Source organism: Lipotes vexillifer, unplaced genomic scaffold (assembly GCF_000442215.2).
Source record: "Lipotes vexillifer unplaced genomic scaffold, Lipotes_vexillifer_v1.1 scaffold1186, whole genome shotgun sequence".
NCBI lineage: Eukaryota > Metazoa > Chordata > Mammalia > Artiodactyla > Lipotidae > Lipotes > Lipotes vexillifer.
The window spans coordinates 920207-934766 of record NW_006785484.1 but is presented as its reverse complement, the minus strand read 5'-3'; the positions used below and the strand labels follow the sequence as shown (position 1 = coordinate 934766).

At 44.4% G+C, this 14560-nt stretch overlaps 1 protein-coding gene across 1 annotated transcript; it reads left to right on the top strand.

The window, feature by feature from the left end:
* Window positions 1-730: 730 nt before the first annotated feature.
* ZNF217 (zinc finger protein 217) lies at window positions 731-10021 on the top strand. Its single transcript, XM_007457600.1, has 4 exons — window positions 731-2126; window positions 5930-6046; window positions 6940-8466; window positions 9912-10021. The coding sequence occupies exons 1-4, from the start codon at window positions 734-736 to the stop codon at window positions 10019-10021; spliced, it is 3147 nt and encodes a 1048-aa protein (XP_007457662.1). The 5' UTR covers window positions 731-733.
* The last annotated feature ends 4539 nt before the right edge of the window (window positions 10022-14560 follow it).

The following is a 14560-nucleotide window of genomic DNA, read 5'->3' as shown; positions in this document are numbered from 1 at the left end:
TCTATACTTATACAGGTTGTTTGTAAGGATACACATGTGCATTTTAATGGCAGTTAAAACATACTCAGCTGAAATTGACAATTTCTGTCTTGAAACTTTACATTTTAGATGTAAATCATTAAAGCACCACGTTTTCAGTTTAACTGCATGAATTTCTGGCAGTTTGATAAGGGTACTGACTGGATAAAATGCTAATGATTTAATTAACGAGCACTTTAACAGGATGCGCTGTATTAGTTAAAAGTGAAGCAGCTGAATTAGGTACATTCTGTGCTTCGTGGGAAGGACCACTGTGAGTCATCGGCCAGCTTTCTCTTTTCTCTGACTGGAGCTATAGCTGTTTCTATTTTTTTTTCCTCTAGGTTTTGGAAATCCCTTGTCTCCAGGTTGCTGGAATTGACTTCTTGCTCAACTGAATCACTCACTTCATGAAGACAAAGAGAACTAATGCTTTGTGCTGACTCATCTCTGAATCCAAGCACTGGGGAGTCTGCCTGGTTTGTGGAAAGATCCAGTGATTGTTTTTATCACTAAGCTTCCTGAGACTTCTGAAGATAAGAAGTCAGAGGAATATACGCTTTCTTTTGAATTTTCATAACGTACTTGCTCTAGTTTTGAAGCCTCGGGCTGCTGGGCGTGTGAGTGACAAGTCTTTACAAGTGGCCTTATTCCAACTCCAGAGATTCCTCACCCAGATTCTAATTTTATATACAATCCTCAAGAGACAGGAAACATGCCAACTCAATCCCTCTTGATGTATATGGATGGACCAGAAGTTATTGGCAATTCTCTTGGCACCCAAATGGAGATCGATGATGCCATGACAATAAAAGGGACCGCCGCTGTTCCTTTCAGAGCCACGCAGGAGAAAAACATAATCCAAATAGAAGGGTATATGCCCTTGGACTGCATGTTTTGCAGTCAGACCTTCACACATTCGGAAGACCTCAATAAACATGTCTTAATGCAACATCGGCCTATCCTCTGTGAACCCGCCGTTCTACGTGTTGAAGCAGAGTATCTGAGTCCTCTTGATAAAGTTCAGGTGAGAACAGAACCTCCAAAGGATAAGAATTGCAAGGAAAACGAAGAACTTAGCTGTGAGGTGTGTGGGCAGACATTTCGAGCCGCCTTCGACGTTGAGATCCACATGAAGAAACACAAGGACTCTTTCACTTACGGGTGTAATGTGTGTGGCAGAAGATTCAAGGAGCCCTGGTTTCTGAAGAATCACATGCGAACGCACACTGGCAAATCGGGGGCCAAGAGCAGACCGCAGCCAGGCCTGGAGAGCCCGGTGACCATCAACGAGGTGGTGCAGGAGCACGCGGCTGAGAGCGTCTCATCTCCTTACAAGATCTGCATGGTTTGTGGCTTTCTGTTTCCAAATAAAGAAAGTCTCATTGATCACAGGAAGATGCACACCAAAGACACTGCTTCCGGTACCTGCAGCTCACAGACAGACACGCAGCAGGAGGGAATGCCATCTCCGGGGGAAGAGTTGCTGCAGTTCTTAAACCTAAGACCCAGGTCTCACCCTGAGATCGCGAAGAAGCCGGCCAAATGGATACCTCAGCTGGACCCATTCACCACCTACCAAGCCTGGCAGCTGGCCACCAAAGGGAAGGTCGCCGTGTGCCGAGAGGTGAAGGAGCAGCCGGGCCAGGAGGGGAGCACCGACAACGATGAGTCCTGTTCAGACAAAGAAGAGCTGGGGGAAATTTGGAACGCGAATAAAAGCCATCCCGAAGGTTCTGGAAAGTCCAAGACAAGTAAAAGCGGTTGTCCAGGTCTCTCACAAGATAAGGAGAAGCCCAGACACCCTGCCGGTGAAGTGCCTTCCGTGGACGCAGACCCCAAGTTAGCCAGTAACAAAGAGAAGCCGACGCATTGCTCCGAGTGTGGCAAAGCCTTCAGAACCTACCACCAGCTGGTCCTGCACTCCCGGGTACACAAGAAGGACCGCAGGGCCGATGCCGAGTCGCCGCCCATGTCAGTGGACGGCAGGCAGCCGAGCACCTGTTCTCCAGACCTGCCCCCCACCCTGGAGGAGAACGGAGCCGTCGATCGAGAAGGTGGCTCTGAAGACGGGTCCGAGGATGGGCTTCCAGAAGGGCTCCACCTGGGTAAGCTGCTGGGTGGTGCACTGTCCCTCCTCTGCTTGGTGCCAGAGGACACTAGCCGGTTATCAGGGTGGGGAGGTGGGTTTGAGTTCCGGCTGTTTCTGGTGTCATCCCCCTGTTGTAAGTCCCTTAGCCTCTCGGGGCCTTCACTTTCTCATTTCTGTAACAATAGGGTGGAGTTAAAAGGCTTATCGAGGTTTCTTACTGTTCTAAAAGTGATGTGATTTCATACTTTGCTAGCAAGAGACACACATTATTTTATTTTTTTTAAGCCAATCTTTTTCGTTAATTAATTAATTAATTTTTGGCTGCGTTGGATCTTCATTGGGTCTTCGTTGCTGCGCACGGGCTTTCTCTAGTTGGGCGAGCAGAGGCTACTCTTGGTTGCGGTGCGCGGGCTTCTCATCACGGTGGCTTCTCTCGTTGCGGAGCACGGGCTCTAGGCGCGCGGGCTCAGGAGTTGTGGTTCGCGGGCTTAGCTGTTCCGCGGCATGTGGGATCTTCCTGGACCAGGGCTCGAACCCGTGTCCCCTGCATTGGCAGGCGGATTCTTAACCACTGCGCCACCAGGGAAGTCCCAGGACACACATGATTTTACCTCGTGCATCGGCGCTGCTTTGCTGGGGCGATTTTGCCCCCAGTGGACATCTGGCACTGTCTGGAGACAGTTTTGGTTGTCACCACTCTGTTGGTGTGTGTGCTGCTGGCACCCAGTGAGTGGAGGCCTGGGATGCACTACACATCCTCCCAGGCACAGGGCAGGGGCCCCCACCCCCGCCCCCCATACCAGTAGTGTCAGAGTTGAGAGATGCTGGCCTTCCCTTACAGTTTCCCAGCATTTCTGATCTTAATCTATAAAAACAAGTTATCCTTATATGCAGTGCACTTCCCTTTCTATCGAGGGCCAGCTTTCACACGTTTATTCCAAACGGATATCTGTGGGCACAGATCAGTACTGGGAATGGTTGTCAATCAGAGAAAGAGTATTAGGCCATTTGGTGCTGCCTGGTCCCCTATCCTTTGTGTCTGGGGGCAAGTATTCATTCACAGTCAGCTCATTCACTGAAACAATTTGTAAAGTAAAGAGAATGTGAACACACCAAAGATGATGTAACGATCTCACTTGCTCAGTCAAAATTCTAATGTACTGATGGCATTTATGAGAAACGGAAGCCATCTCTGAGGGCCTGTTGACCTATCTCTTGAGTCCCAGTGGGCATCATCTAGGGCAGAGGATTCCACCTGTGGTTCAGGTTCAGGTTCAGCTTCTCTACCCATTTAATAATATTTTGTTTGAATAGAGGATTCTGCTGCTGGAGAACACTGAATAAACCCCTGCATAATCAACACAGGAATGATGAGATCATGAATTAGTCTTAGAGAAACGGTATCGTTTACAGACTGGTCTTGGGTTTAAACATATGCTGGCCTCTTGCATTGTAACTTGACTGTGTGTTGATGTCTCTTAAGAACCCCGTGTGTGAGATCCAGGGTGAATGTGACCAGATAATACATCTTCTCTGAAGCTGGTGCCCAGTTCTTTTTCTGATCACAGGATGGGTGTGAGAGCAGCAGTTTTCATATCAAATATTTAGCATGTTTAGAGTTTCCTGGGAGACAGGAAACTAGCATTTAGCATGCTTACAATCTTCATTTTTTCAGAAATCTAGAAATCGCATTATGGTGTCTTAATGACATCATAAACGTGACTTTAAACCAGCCCTCCAGTTTTCTAAGTGATTCCTCTTAGTGGCAGTGCTGTTCGTGGGCCTGCAGTCATGGGGAGGTAATTAGGCCTGTGAGATAGATGCCCCGGTGCCCTGAAAGAAGTGAGCTAGCCAGTCACATTCTGCCAGTAGGTGGTGTGGGCAGAACTGGGTGGAAAACTTGGGCCCAGTCGGCAGGCAGATAGAATAGCCCATGATAGTTGGGAGCGCCAAGGCTTGCGTTGAGTCTGGTTCTACCACTGCCTTGTTCTGTGACCCATTTCGTGTTGCTTAACCTTTCTTTGCCCTGATTTCCCTGTTTACAAAATTGGTTCATTGACCCTTGTCTTCCACCTCCCAAGGATGATTTCAACTGCCTATTTATAAAAAGTCCTTTAAAGGGCAGCACAAGCAAAATCACAGGTGGTGCTGAAGGAGCAGGAACCAGGTAGATGTGGACGTTTCATGCCCTTTGTGTTAGAATAAAGGCGTTTCACAACGTTTGGGATATGATGCAACATACCGGAAATCCTGACACATAGCTGGAAGTAGGAAATTGCAGTGAGGTGCAAGCCCAGCTACAGAGTTGGGTGTGATTGTCAGGGCATTCCACGTTAGGGAAGGGACTTTCATGAATTAATATTATGATGTGGTCTTCTAGTCTAGATTTATTTTATTGTTATGTACTATCAGCCTGGCTTTCTTTAGATTTACTTTTAAGATCAAAAAGCAGAGTAAATAATTTATCTTTATTGTTTTCAACTTTAAGCTATAAATAGCTTTAATAATAGTTCATGTAAATTATTTTTAAAAGTCTTCATGACACCTTTTTAGATCAAGGTTTGTCTCTGCTGTCTTAGAGTGTCCGGAGGTTTAGAGGTGGCTACATTGTCTTCAGGGAAGTTTAGGGGTGACAGAGATTTTATAGTCCTGTCTTTTTTTTTTGGCCGTGCCTCGTTCCCCGACTAGGGATTGAACCTGGGCCCTCGGCAGTGAAAATGTGGAGTCCTAACTACTGGACCACCAGGGAATTCCCTATATAGTCCTGTCTTTATTGTACCTGGAGGCTCACTGTGGTTTACTTATAACTTGCTTTTTAAAATCAGTGAAATCTATAATCTAGACTGCAGAATGTGGAAGGAGCCAGGAAGAGGCCATTTAGTAGGGAATTACAGTTTTTCAAGGCAAAAGGACAAGTTATGCTAAATTTAAAGAGATGACCCGACTTATGTTGTAGTCATATTGTGATGTATGTAATATGACATAATTTAATAATATAAGAGGAGGTTCATCTAAACTTATGCCCATATATGGCAAGCCGGTACTTTAACTGCAGCACAACTGTCTGGGAGGGCTGCTGTGTCCTCCTCTCATTAGTGGCCCCCCCAGGACCTTCATTTACTCCCCTGTCCTGATCAGGCCGCAGAGAGTGAAGTTTAAAGTTCAACCCCGGGTCATTTGGGGACAGATTTTGAGTTGTCAGGTACATTTAGCCCGTGTGAGTGCTTGTGGGTAATACAACCTGCTTTCCAAAAACGTTTCTAAATTTTGACAAACTTTCCTAGGTGTTTGCCCAGGGCCAAGCTTTTTTATTTTCTGTAAAGATTAAGTTGTGCTCACTGCCCTCTAGTGGTAATTTGCTTAAGCTTAAGATAAAAAGCTTTTTCTCTGGTGGTTGGGAAAGTCGGTGATTTGTATTGGCTCGGTTTTCTAAATTACTTATGCTGAAGAATCTGGTTATTCCAGCCTGTGTGCAGGTCCAGCTTGAGTTTGCCAGGTTCTGCGTGTCTCAGACTTGTTGGGAGAGCGGACAGCTGCCCATTGGTTTCAGTCTATTAAATGGTCCTGTGATCGAGGTAGATGAAGAACTGAATCTTTAACAGTGAACTCTGCTGTGCTCAGAAAAAAAACTGATGCACACTTGCTTTAATACTGCAGGTAACCTCAAAGCAACATTTGGCATGTTTTTAGCCAATACCTAATATAAAAATTATTTTATACTTTCCAAAAATGTTTCTATCAAGAATCTTTAAGTCAGCTCGCCCTGTTCACATACTTGCGCCATCTTCTTACATGAATTATTTTTGTTTCTGTTTTAAGATAAAAATGATGATGGAGGAAAAATAAAGCATCTTACATCCTCAAGAGAATGTAGTTATTGTGGAAAGTTTTTCCGTTCAAATTATTACCTCAATATTCATCTCAGAACACATACAGGTAAGGAACTTCTTAGATTTGTTTACAGCATGTATTAGTTGAGAGGATTATGATGTAGTTCTGTGTCTGATTTTTTTTGTTGTTGTTCAGATATTCTGCTAGATCCTTGGACTAGCTTAAGGATATATGTGTAGTCTGTTGATTGTAGCTGTCATTTTGATTCCTTTAGTGTCATTGTAACTTGAACTGTTCTTGTTGTGAAGTTAATTTCTCCTTTATCCTAACTCTCATCTTATTAAAACCTCTTTAACATTTTTTAATGCCACAGCTCTTTCGCATTAATTTTTATGATTTAGAATGCAGTGAATATGTTTAACAATCATTTATTTATTTTTAAGTTTATTTTAATTAATTAATTATTTTTGGGCCGTGCCACACGTCTTGTGGGATCTTAGTTCCCCGACCAGGGATTGAACATGCGCCCTTGGCGGTGAAAGCGCAGAGTCCTAACCACTGGACCGCCAGGGAATTCCCAGTAATCTTTTCTTTCGGTTGTAGAAGCAGCTGTAACATAATGGTTTAGGAGGCTGTGTGGGCTTGAATTTGCACATCTTCTGCTCACCGGCGTACAACCTTAGGCAAATTACTTAACTCCTGCGCACCCATTTTCTTAGCTGTAGAAGTGGGATAATATTCACTCCCATAGGGCTGTTATGAAGATTAAATAAATGAGATAATTTTAAAGTGTGCTTTTTAATTTTTTAAAGTAAAGACGTGTTCACGTTTTCAAATATTTGGGGTAGAAAGGGCGATGAAGCAAACAACTCATGACAGATCCTGGATGTGAAGATTAATAGACAAGAAGGGAAAAGGAAAGGACCCCATTTTCTCTGTCTTATTCGTTTCGATGCCTTTCATAAACTTCTGTAATAGAGTGACATTTCTTGTTTTAGGTGAAAAACCATACAAATGTGAATTTTGTGACTATGCTGCAGCCCAGAAGACCTCTCTGCGGTATCACCTGGAGAGACATCACAAGGACAAGCAGACCGAGGCTGCTGCTGAAGTCAGGAACGAGGGGAAAAACCAGGAGACGGAAGAGGCACTTCTAACCGCTGACAGCGCGCAAACCAAAAATCAGAAGAGATGTTTTGATGGTGCCAAAGATGTTAAAGGCAGCTCACCTGCAAAGCAACTGAAGGGGATGGCCCCTGCCTTTCAGAACATTCTGGGCAGTGCTGTCCTCTTAGCAGTACACAAAGATACTCAGGATTTCAGTAAAAACGCAGCTGATGACAGTGTCGATAAACTGAGCAAAAATCCTGCCCCTGCTTATTTGGACGTGTTAAAAAAGAGATCAGCAGTTGAACCTCAGGCACACAACCTCACCTGCAGAACAGAAGTGGACGTGGCCCCTCACCCAGACGGCCGGGCGGCCCATCACGTCCAGGTCGGCCACAGAGAGAAGAAAGCGGAGGTCGATGCCAGCTGTCAGGAAAAGCCCTTAAACTTATCCCTCGGGGCTTCCCACTGCTGCCCGGCAGCTTCTTTGGGTAAAAGTGTGACCACGAGTACCACCTGCCCGTTCTGCACCTTCAAGACATTTTATCCAGAGGTTCTAACGATGCACCAGAGACTGGAGCATAAGTACAACCCAGACAGCCACAGAAACTGTCGGAACAAGTCTCTGCTTCGAAGTCGACGGACCGGATGCCCCCCAGCTTTACTGGGGAAAGATGTGCCTCCCCTGTCGAATCCCTACAAGCCCAAGCCCAGGCCCGCCTTCCCAGCGCAGCCCAGACCCCTGCCGTCCGAGAAAGCGAAGCCCACCCCCCCGGGGCCCGGCAAAGCCCCTCTGACTTCAGGGATTGACTCCAGCACTTTAGCCCCCAGCAACCTGAAGTCCCACCGGCCGCCACAGAGCCTCGGGGGGCTGGGGGCCGCGGCCCGGCAGCCGCCTTCCGAGATGTTCGCCAAAGCCAGCGCAACCCCGGCCCCGGCCGCGGATAAAGCCAAGCGGCTGGAGCCCAAGCCCAAGCCTCAGCCTTCTGCCGGGGCCGCGGCCCAGCCCGCCCCGGGCGGCGCCCTCAATGGCTGCAGCGACCACACCCCCAGGAATGACGGCCTCTGGGCGCCGCAGGCCCGGGACTACTTCTGTGGCCGCGGCGCCGGCGCCGAGCCGGACGAGCCAGTCCCCAAGCGGCCAAGGGTCGGGGCGCCGGCCCTCGATGGCGATCAACCCGGCCCCCACTACCGGCGGCCCTTCGACCTCCCCAAGTTCCATGTGGTGCGCGGCCTCACGTCGCTGCTGCCTCCCGAGTGCGCGTGCCCTCCTCCCACCGCGCTGCCTGCGCGGCCCCGCTTCCTGGCCACCGGCGAGGCGGACACGGCAGTGCTGCCCGCGCAGAAGCCCTTTGCTGCGGCTGGAACCCTGTTCCCCTGCGGCCCCGCGGGCCCCGCGGCTGGGTCGGCGCTGGAAGGTGGGTGTCCTGGAGGTGGGGGCTTCCGGGAGGGCGAGACGTTCCGAGACCGGGCAGTGGTTCGGGGCCCCCAAGCTCAGCCCTACAGGATGAAAGCTTATTCCCCAGTGTTTCATTTCGCTCTTTTAATTTAATTTTCTCCCTGGTTGGGAGGATGGTGAAAAGCGCTTGAGGACCCAGGAGTCTGATGTCAGGTGTCACTTAACGTCTGCTCACCTGACTTCATCACGGTCTAGTTTTCTCCTTTGCACGTGTGTGTTGCGTCCAGCGCTCCAGCCCAGCCTGGGGGGTGGGAGCCCGGAGGTGGGGTACTTCTGTCCATGTCTCACCACCCCTACTAGACTGTGAACTCACTCAGGGCAGAAAATGCGTTTTATATAACTTTGATACGCAGCCCTGTCAGGTGCCCAGCACAGGGCGGTGCCAGGGGTGCTCAGTAAATACCCATGAGGACCCTTGATCCACCAGAGCAGAAGGCTAAGAACTGCTGGTTAAACCATCTTTTGAACAGCTTGATTGTTCAGACTTACAGAACTGTACTGCCTTCTTTAGCCTTTGTTAAATATTTAAGTGAATTGTAGAAAGCACAGTTTTTCCCCGTATTGTCCATTATGCTCATAGATACTTCGATGTCTTTAATGCCCTTGCTAACTCATGACAGTTTCATAGAGGTGTCTGACACATACCTGTGCCTGCAAAAAAGTAGATCAGAGTGTCGTGGGGACCTGTCCCCCTTGGAAAACGTGATGAAACCACCATGCCTTCTTTTGTCGGATATAAACTCTGCAGGTTTGTCCGTCCTAAAGGGACAAATCCATTTTGAACCTCTCAGTTTGTATTTATTTCAAATTAAAGATTCTGTGTGGTGACAATGCTCTATCAAGGATGGCTTGATGCCAGTTGATCTGGTAGGGACAGCAGATTAAACAATTGCTTTCATACAGTCCAGTGACTTTTATAAAAATTCTGATGAAGAGATAATTTTTGCAGCCTTTTGATTAGAAGCGTCCCTTTTTTTCCCCTCCTCAGCACTTAAAATGGACATGAGTCATAACTGTCTTTACTTGAAGAGAAAAGGCTCTGTGTTGCAAGTAAATCAGTCTTTTTTTCCCTCCTCCTCCACACAGTTTTGGTTCATGATACACAAAGGTTTAAAATCCTTATGCTGCTGTTTCCTTTTAGCTTTTTAATTTTTACTGATGACCACCTAGCACTTAGATAATTTTAGCTTTAGTGACTTAAAATTCTGTGCTAAGAAATATCCTCATGGCATTTAAAAACATTTCACCTTGTAAATAACTTTATAACATGTATGCATCTTATGTGTTCTGGTCACATTATCAGTTAGGAATTTTGAAAATTGACTTCTAACATCCCACACATTTTACCTAACTGTGGAACTTAATTCTAAATGCCCTTTTATGCTTTTTTTTTTTTTCAATCAGGAAAAAGGCCTGTGTCCTATCAACACTTATCTAGCAGCATGCTACAGAAGAGGAACTATGAGAGTTTTATTGGGAACGCACATTATCGACCAAATGACAAAAAAACTTGATTCCCTACTTTAGGGATGAAAGGTGAGCACATATAATGTGTTGATTTTACTTAATTGAAAATAAACCATCTAGCTTATCCAGTATAATAATAAAAAGTAAAATTGCTTTGAATTTGACTTTTGAAGTGTCTTAAAGCAGAGTCCTCCTGGTCTCTGCATATCAGCGGCGATGATAATGGTAAAAACAACAATAGCAACTGGAAGTTACTAAGCATTTGTTTCATGCCAGGCGTTGAGTGAAGTGTTTTATCGCCATCAGCTCATTTAATCCTTCTTACAGCATCAGGTCAGGGGTTAGCCAACTGCCTGCCACCTGTTTTTGTCATTAAAGTTTTATTGGCACACAGCCACATCCATTCCTTTACGTATTGTCTGTGACTGCTTGGTGCCACAGCAGCAGAGGTGGGTAGTTGTGATAGGGACTTCGTGGCCTGCAAAGCTGAGAATATTAACTGTCTGGCCCTTTACAGAAAAAGTTTGCCGATCCCTGGGTTAGGAGGTCCTGTGCCCACTTTACAGATGTGGAGACTGAGACTTGGATTATGTAACTTGCCCAGCGCCTTACTCTGCCTACTTTTGGTAGTAGGTCTGCACAGAGCTTGTTCAAAGCCTTTATAAATCCTTATCTGTTGGGGGAGGGGAGTGGGACAGAGCAAGTAGGTTTATTTCGACTTTTTGGTTCACATGGCAAATGTATCTAACGGTAGCTACCCCAAAGCCTCAGTGTTCTTGGAGTTGTACACGTGTTAGTTTAGTTACTTCCAAGTTTGGGCAGAGGGCATGATGTCTGTGTGAGAGTCACACTAGGACGCTTTTAGCAATAAGTTGAATGGAAAGATTGGGGCTCATGGACCGATCTAGTTCCCTCCCAGATAACTGTTGTCCTGTCAAACCACCACCATATCCCCATGGAGCAGACTCTTGACTGAGTGCCTGCTAGATCTAGGTACAGAGATAAAGACTCATGGACTAGGGCAGAATTTCTCCTTCTGTTTTCACTGGGACACATGGGGCCCATCAGCCTCTGCAGCTCTACAGCCTTCTCTCCCGCTCAGGTGATGCCAGTGGTGTGAGATTGGTGTCATCACAGGAATGAGATTAAATCCACTCTGCCTTAAAACCTGAAAACAGAAAATTTATAGGTTGTAAGCAATAGATTATTTGCACCGCATGTAACAGCAGATGGGAACTGTCCTGTTTATCCAGCCCCGGCCTCTTCCTGCAGCCTCTGGGCTACTCTGCTTGCATTTCTCTCTCCCCGGGAACATCCTTCCTGCACCCTCTTTGCCAAACAACCTCATTCTGAGACTTCAGGACCAGCTCACATATCATCTCTGCAGAATGTTTGCCGGGAACTGGGGCTTCCCTGTTTGTGTTCCGTCTGAGCTGTGATTCTTACCCGTTTGTGCCCATCTTACCTGTGCGTCAGGCTTCCACTCCGAGCTAAGCTGAGGAGGGGTCTCCTTCATTCAGTGGCTGGCCCATCGCTGGGAATTTCAGCCATACAACTCGATAGGTGTTGGCTGAACAAATATTGTTACACTCTGTGCCATGAACTTCCCTTTCATAGGGTATAAACTTCCAGAGTTTCTTATAGGTGGCAGTTGCCTTTGGCAACTGTGTCAGATATGAATTCTGGTTCTTGGTTAAATCATCTTCATTAAATCACTGTTAAGTATATATTAGCACCCCCCTAAATAGTGCAGCTTTTATTTATTTAGACTCCTGAGACTTTGGTCACAAAATTTAAGCTTAAATGGAACCCATTGCATTTCTAGATCCCTTTAGCTCTATTTATTTATTATACTTTTTTTTTTCTTAAGATTTTTGTAAACTGTATTTAGATTTATCCTAATCATTTTTAAACCTTTCCCCCTCCCCCCCTTAGGTCTTGATGGATATAAATGTGTACTCTCCATGAAATTGAATTAGTTCATCTTTTGAAAAAGCAGATGGTGAAAGCTACTGAAATAAGCTGTGATTGTACTGTACATATATAAAGAACACTACGGTTTTGTAAAGTTGTTCTGTTAACTTTTGTACCAAATAGCAATAAAAACTATAGTTGGAACAGTTGGGTTGTACACAAATGGAGACCGGACATCTCTATTTTGCCCTGAATAATATTTTTTTTAGAATTGACCAAATAAGAAGTGGAGTTTTTTTGCATACTTGAGCGCTGCTGAAAAGAAATCATTTGGGCTAGGGGGTGGGATGGGGAGAAAGTATATAACGCTTGCACCTCAGGTAAAACTGTAAATATATGTTGTAAACCTGCTTGTTTAAAACTGTGTATTCTTTTCTCTAATGTTGCTCATCACTTGGAGCATGTTTTTGCTACTAGTCCTCTTTCATTTAAAATGTATGTTTTTTAAAAAAGAATTTCTCAATGATTTGTATTATGTTAAATCCTCCGCAGTCTGTTGTCTTAACAGAATTGTTAACAGAAGCGTTGACCCCCTATGAATATGTGCTGCATGTACAGAGATCAGCCATTCTGAATTTGGTGCCCTTTTACTGCAAATTTCGGTATGTCATCTGAGAAAGACCCAGATCCACAGTCCTTTTCTGAGGGAATGGCATGGTTTGTGGGGTTTTTAAGTGTGTGTATCTACAGGGAAACAGTTCCTCTGTAGGCCAGCCACACATTCAATAAGCATACCAAATCGTATGTGGAGTTACTTAAATTTGTTTTCTACTTAAATTTGTTTTCTATCAAATTAATCATTTTTGTTGGACAATTCCTGGGTTTTTCTGGCATTTGCCTAAATTCATATATAAAAATATAAACACTAAATTGTACGTGTGAATTATATATATATTGGAAACAATTTTAAAAGAAATGAAAGTTTTGGGGTAATTTTAGGTTTGCGTTTGGAAGTCTTGGTGTGTCTGGCATTTGGGTTAACTGTGGACACACTCAGGTTAATTACAGACACATGGATTTTGCAGGAGTGCGTGCTGGTTGAGTTTTCTGGTACTCAGGGGAGAGGTAATCTGTTTTGAGACCTCAATTGTCTTCCCATTTTTGGTTGTTTTGAAGCAGCAGCGTTTTTCTCAGCGTACATGCAATTTGGGTTTTAATGAGAGGCTAGCCACCAGCTGGCTTACTAGATGTTTTAAACTTCTATTCTCTTAATCTGCTGTCCATGGCTGAGTGTATTCTGCAGTACCTGGGTTTAGCGACCACAAAATACTTCATTAACAAAACTGTTTCAAAAATAAATTTGCACTGTTAAATTTTTCTTGCCCTGCCCTTCTCCATTAGAGCAAGGGTAATGTCCTCAAAGAATCCTGATGTTTTTTTGTTTGTTTCCATTATGCAACATGACACCTACTCGATAGAAAAGTCTTAACTCCCAGGTGAAAAGGGAGACCTGGTTTGAGATCAGTCTGCTGGCATCGTGATGAAGTGCTTTGTATCAGGAAAGTGTACACTATTTACCTTTCTTCCTGTTCACAAGCTGAGCCATATGTACATAATCTAGATTTTTGTTTTCATAGTTTTGCACTTTTATAGCCTACTTTTGAAGATTAACACATTTGCAAGATGATTGACCTGATCCTTACCTAATCCAATGAGTGTTACAGAAAGCTTGCTGTGATGATAAATATAAATCCTAAAAGGGGATACATGATAATAGAGGGCTGAAATTTAAATCTGTATTAAAAAAAAAAATCACCAAATCTATTTGAAAACAAGTCAATTCGTGTTATGCTGAAATTTTGGGGGGCTTTCAGATTTCTCCTTTTTAACCACATTTCTGAGTGCATAAAAATATCAGTTTTTTTTCTTTCCACAGCCCTTGTACTCCAAAATATGTTTTTTTTTTGTCCATCAGTATTAATTATTGGGATACTACTGGTTTTGTGTTTTTTTTTCCTTTGAGACAACAGTACATATAATAGAGGTACAATCTGTTGGATTTTTGTTTATGTATTTATTTCATTCCAGTTTGATTTATTTTAATTGTTGATACTTAAGTTGTCAAACCGTAGACATTACTTGTTTTATTTATGATATATTTCAGCTTAAAGTTATGTTATTATATGTGGATGTAAATATAGATTTGGTGTTTTGCAGTCTTGGGCTTTGGTCTTTATTGTGTCCGTGCTTTCTGATTTTGTTTTAACTTTTTGTAAATGTAATTTTAGACATACACCATAATAGATTAATATAATGAGTCTGCATGTGCTCGCCAGCAACACTTTGCCAGTCTCTGTGATTCCTCACCCCTTTCCTGAGTATTTTAAAGCAAATCTTAGACATAATTTAATTTCATTCCTCAGATACTTCTAAGTATCTCTAACAGATAAGGGCTTTTCCTGATCACACCTAACTAAACGGAAAACGATTTCTCATAACTGACCTCCATGTCTGTCTGCATTCCCTGATTGTCTCAGAAACGTCTTCTGACAACTGGTAAGTTGCAGTCAGGATCCAAACAAGATCCACTTACTTGGTTTAGTTGATAGGTTTCTTAATCTGATTTTAATCTTAACCTTCTACCCCCCCCCCCCGACACACAACACCCACAC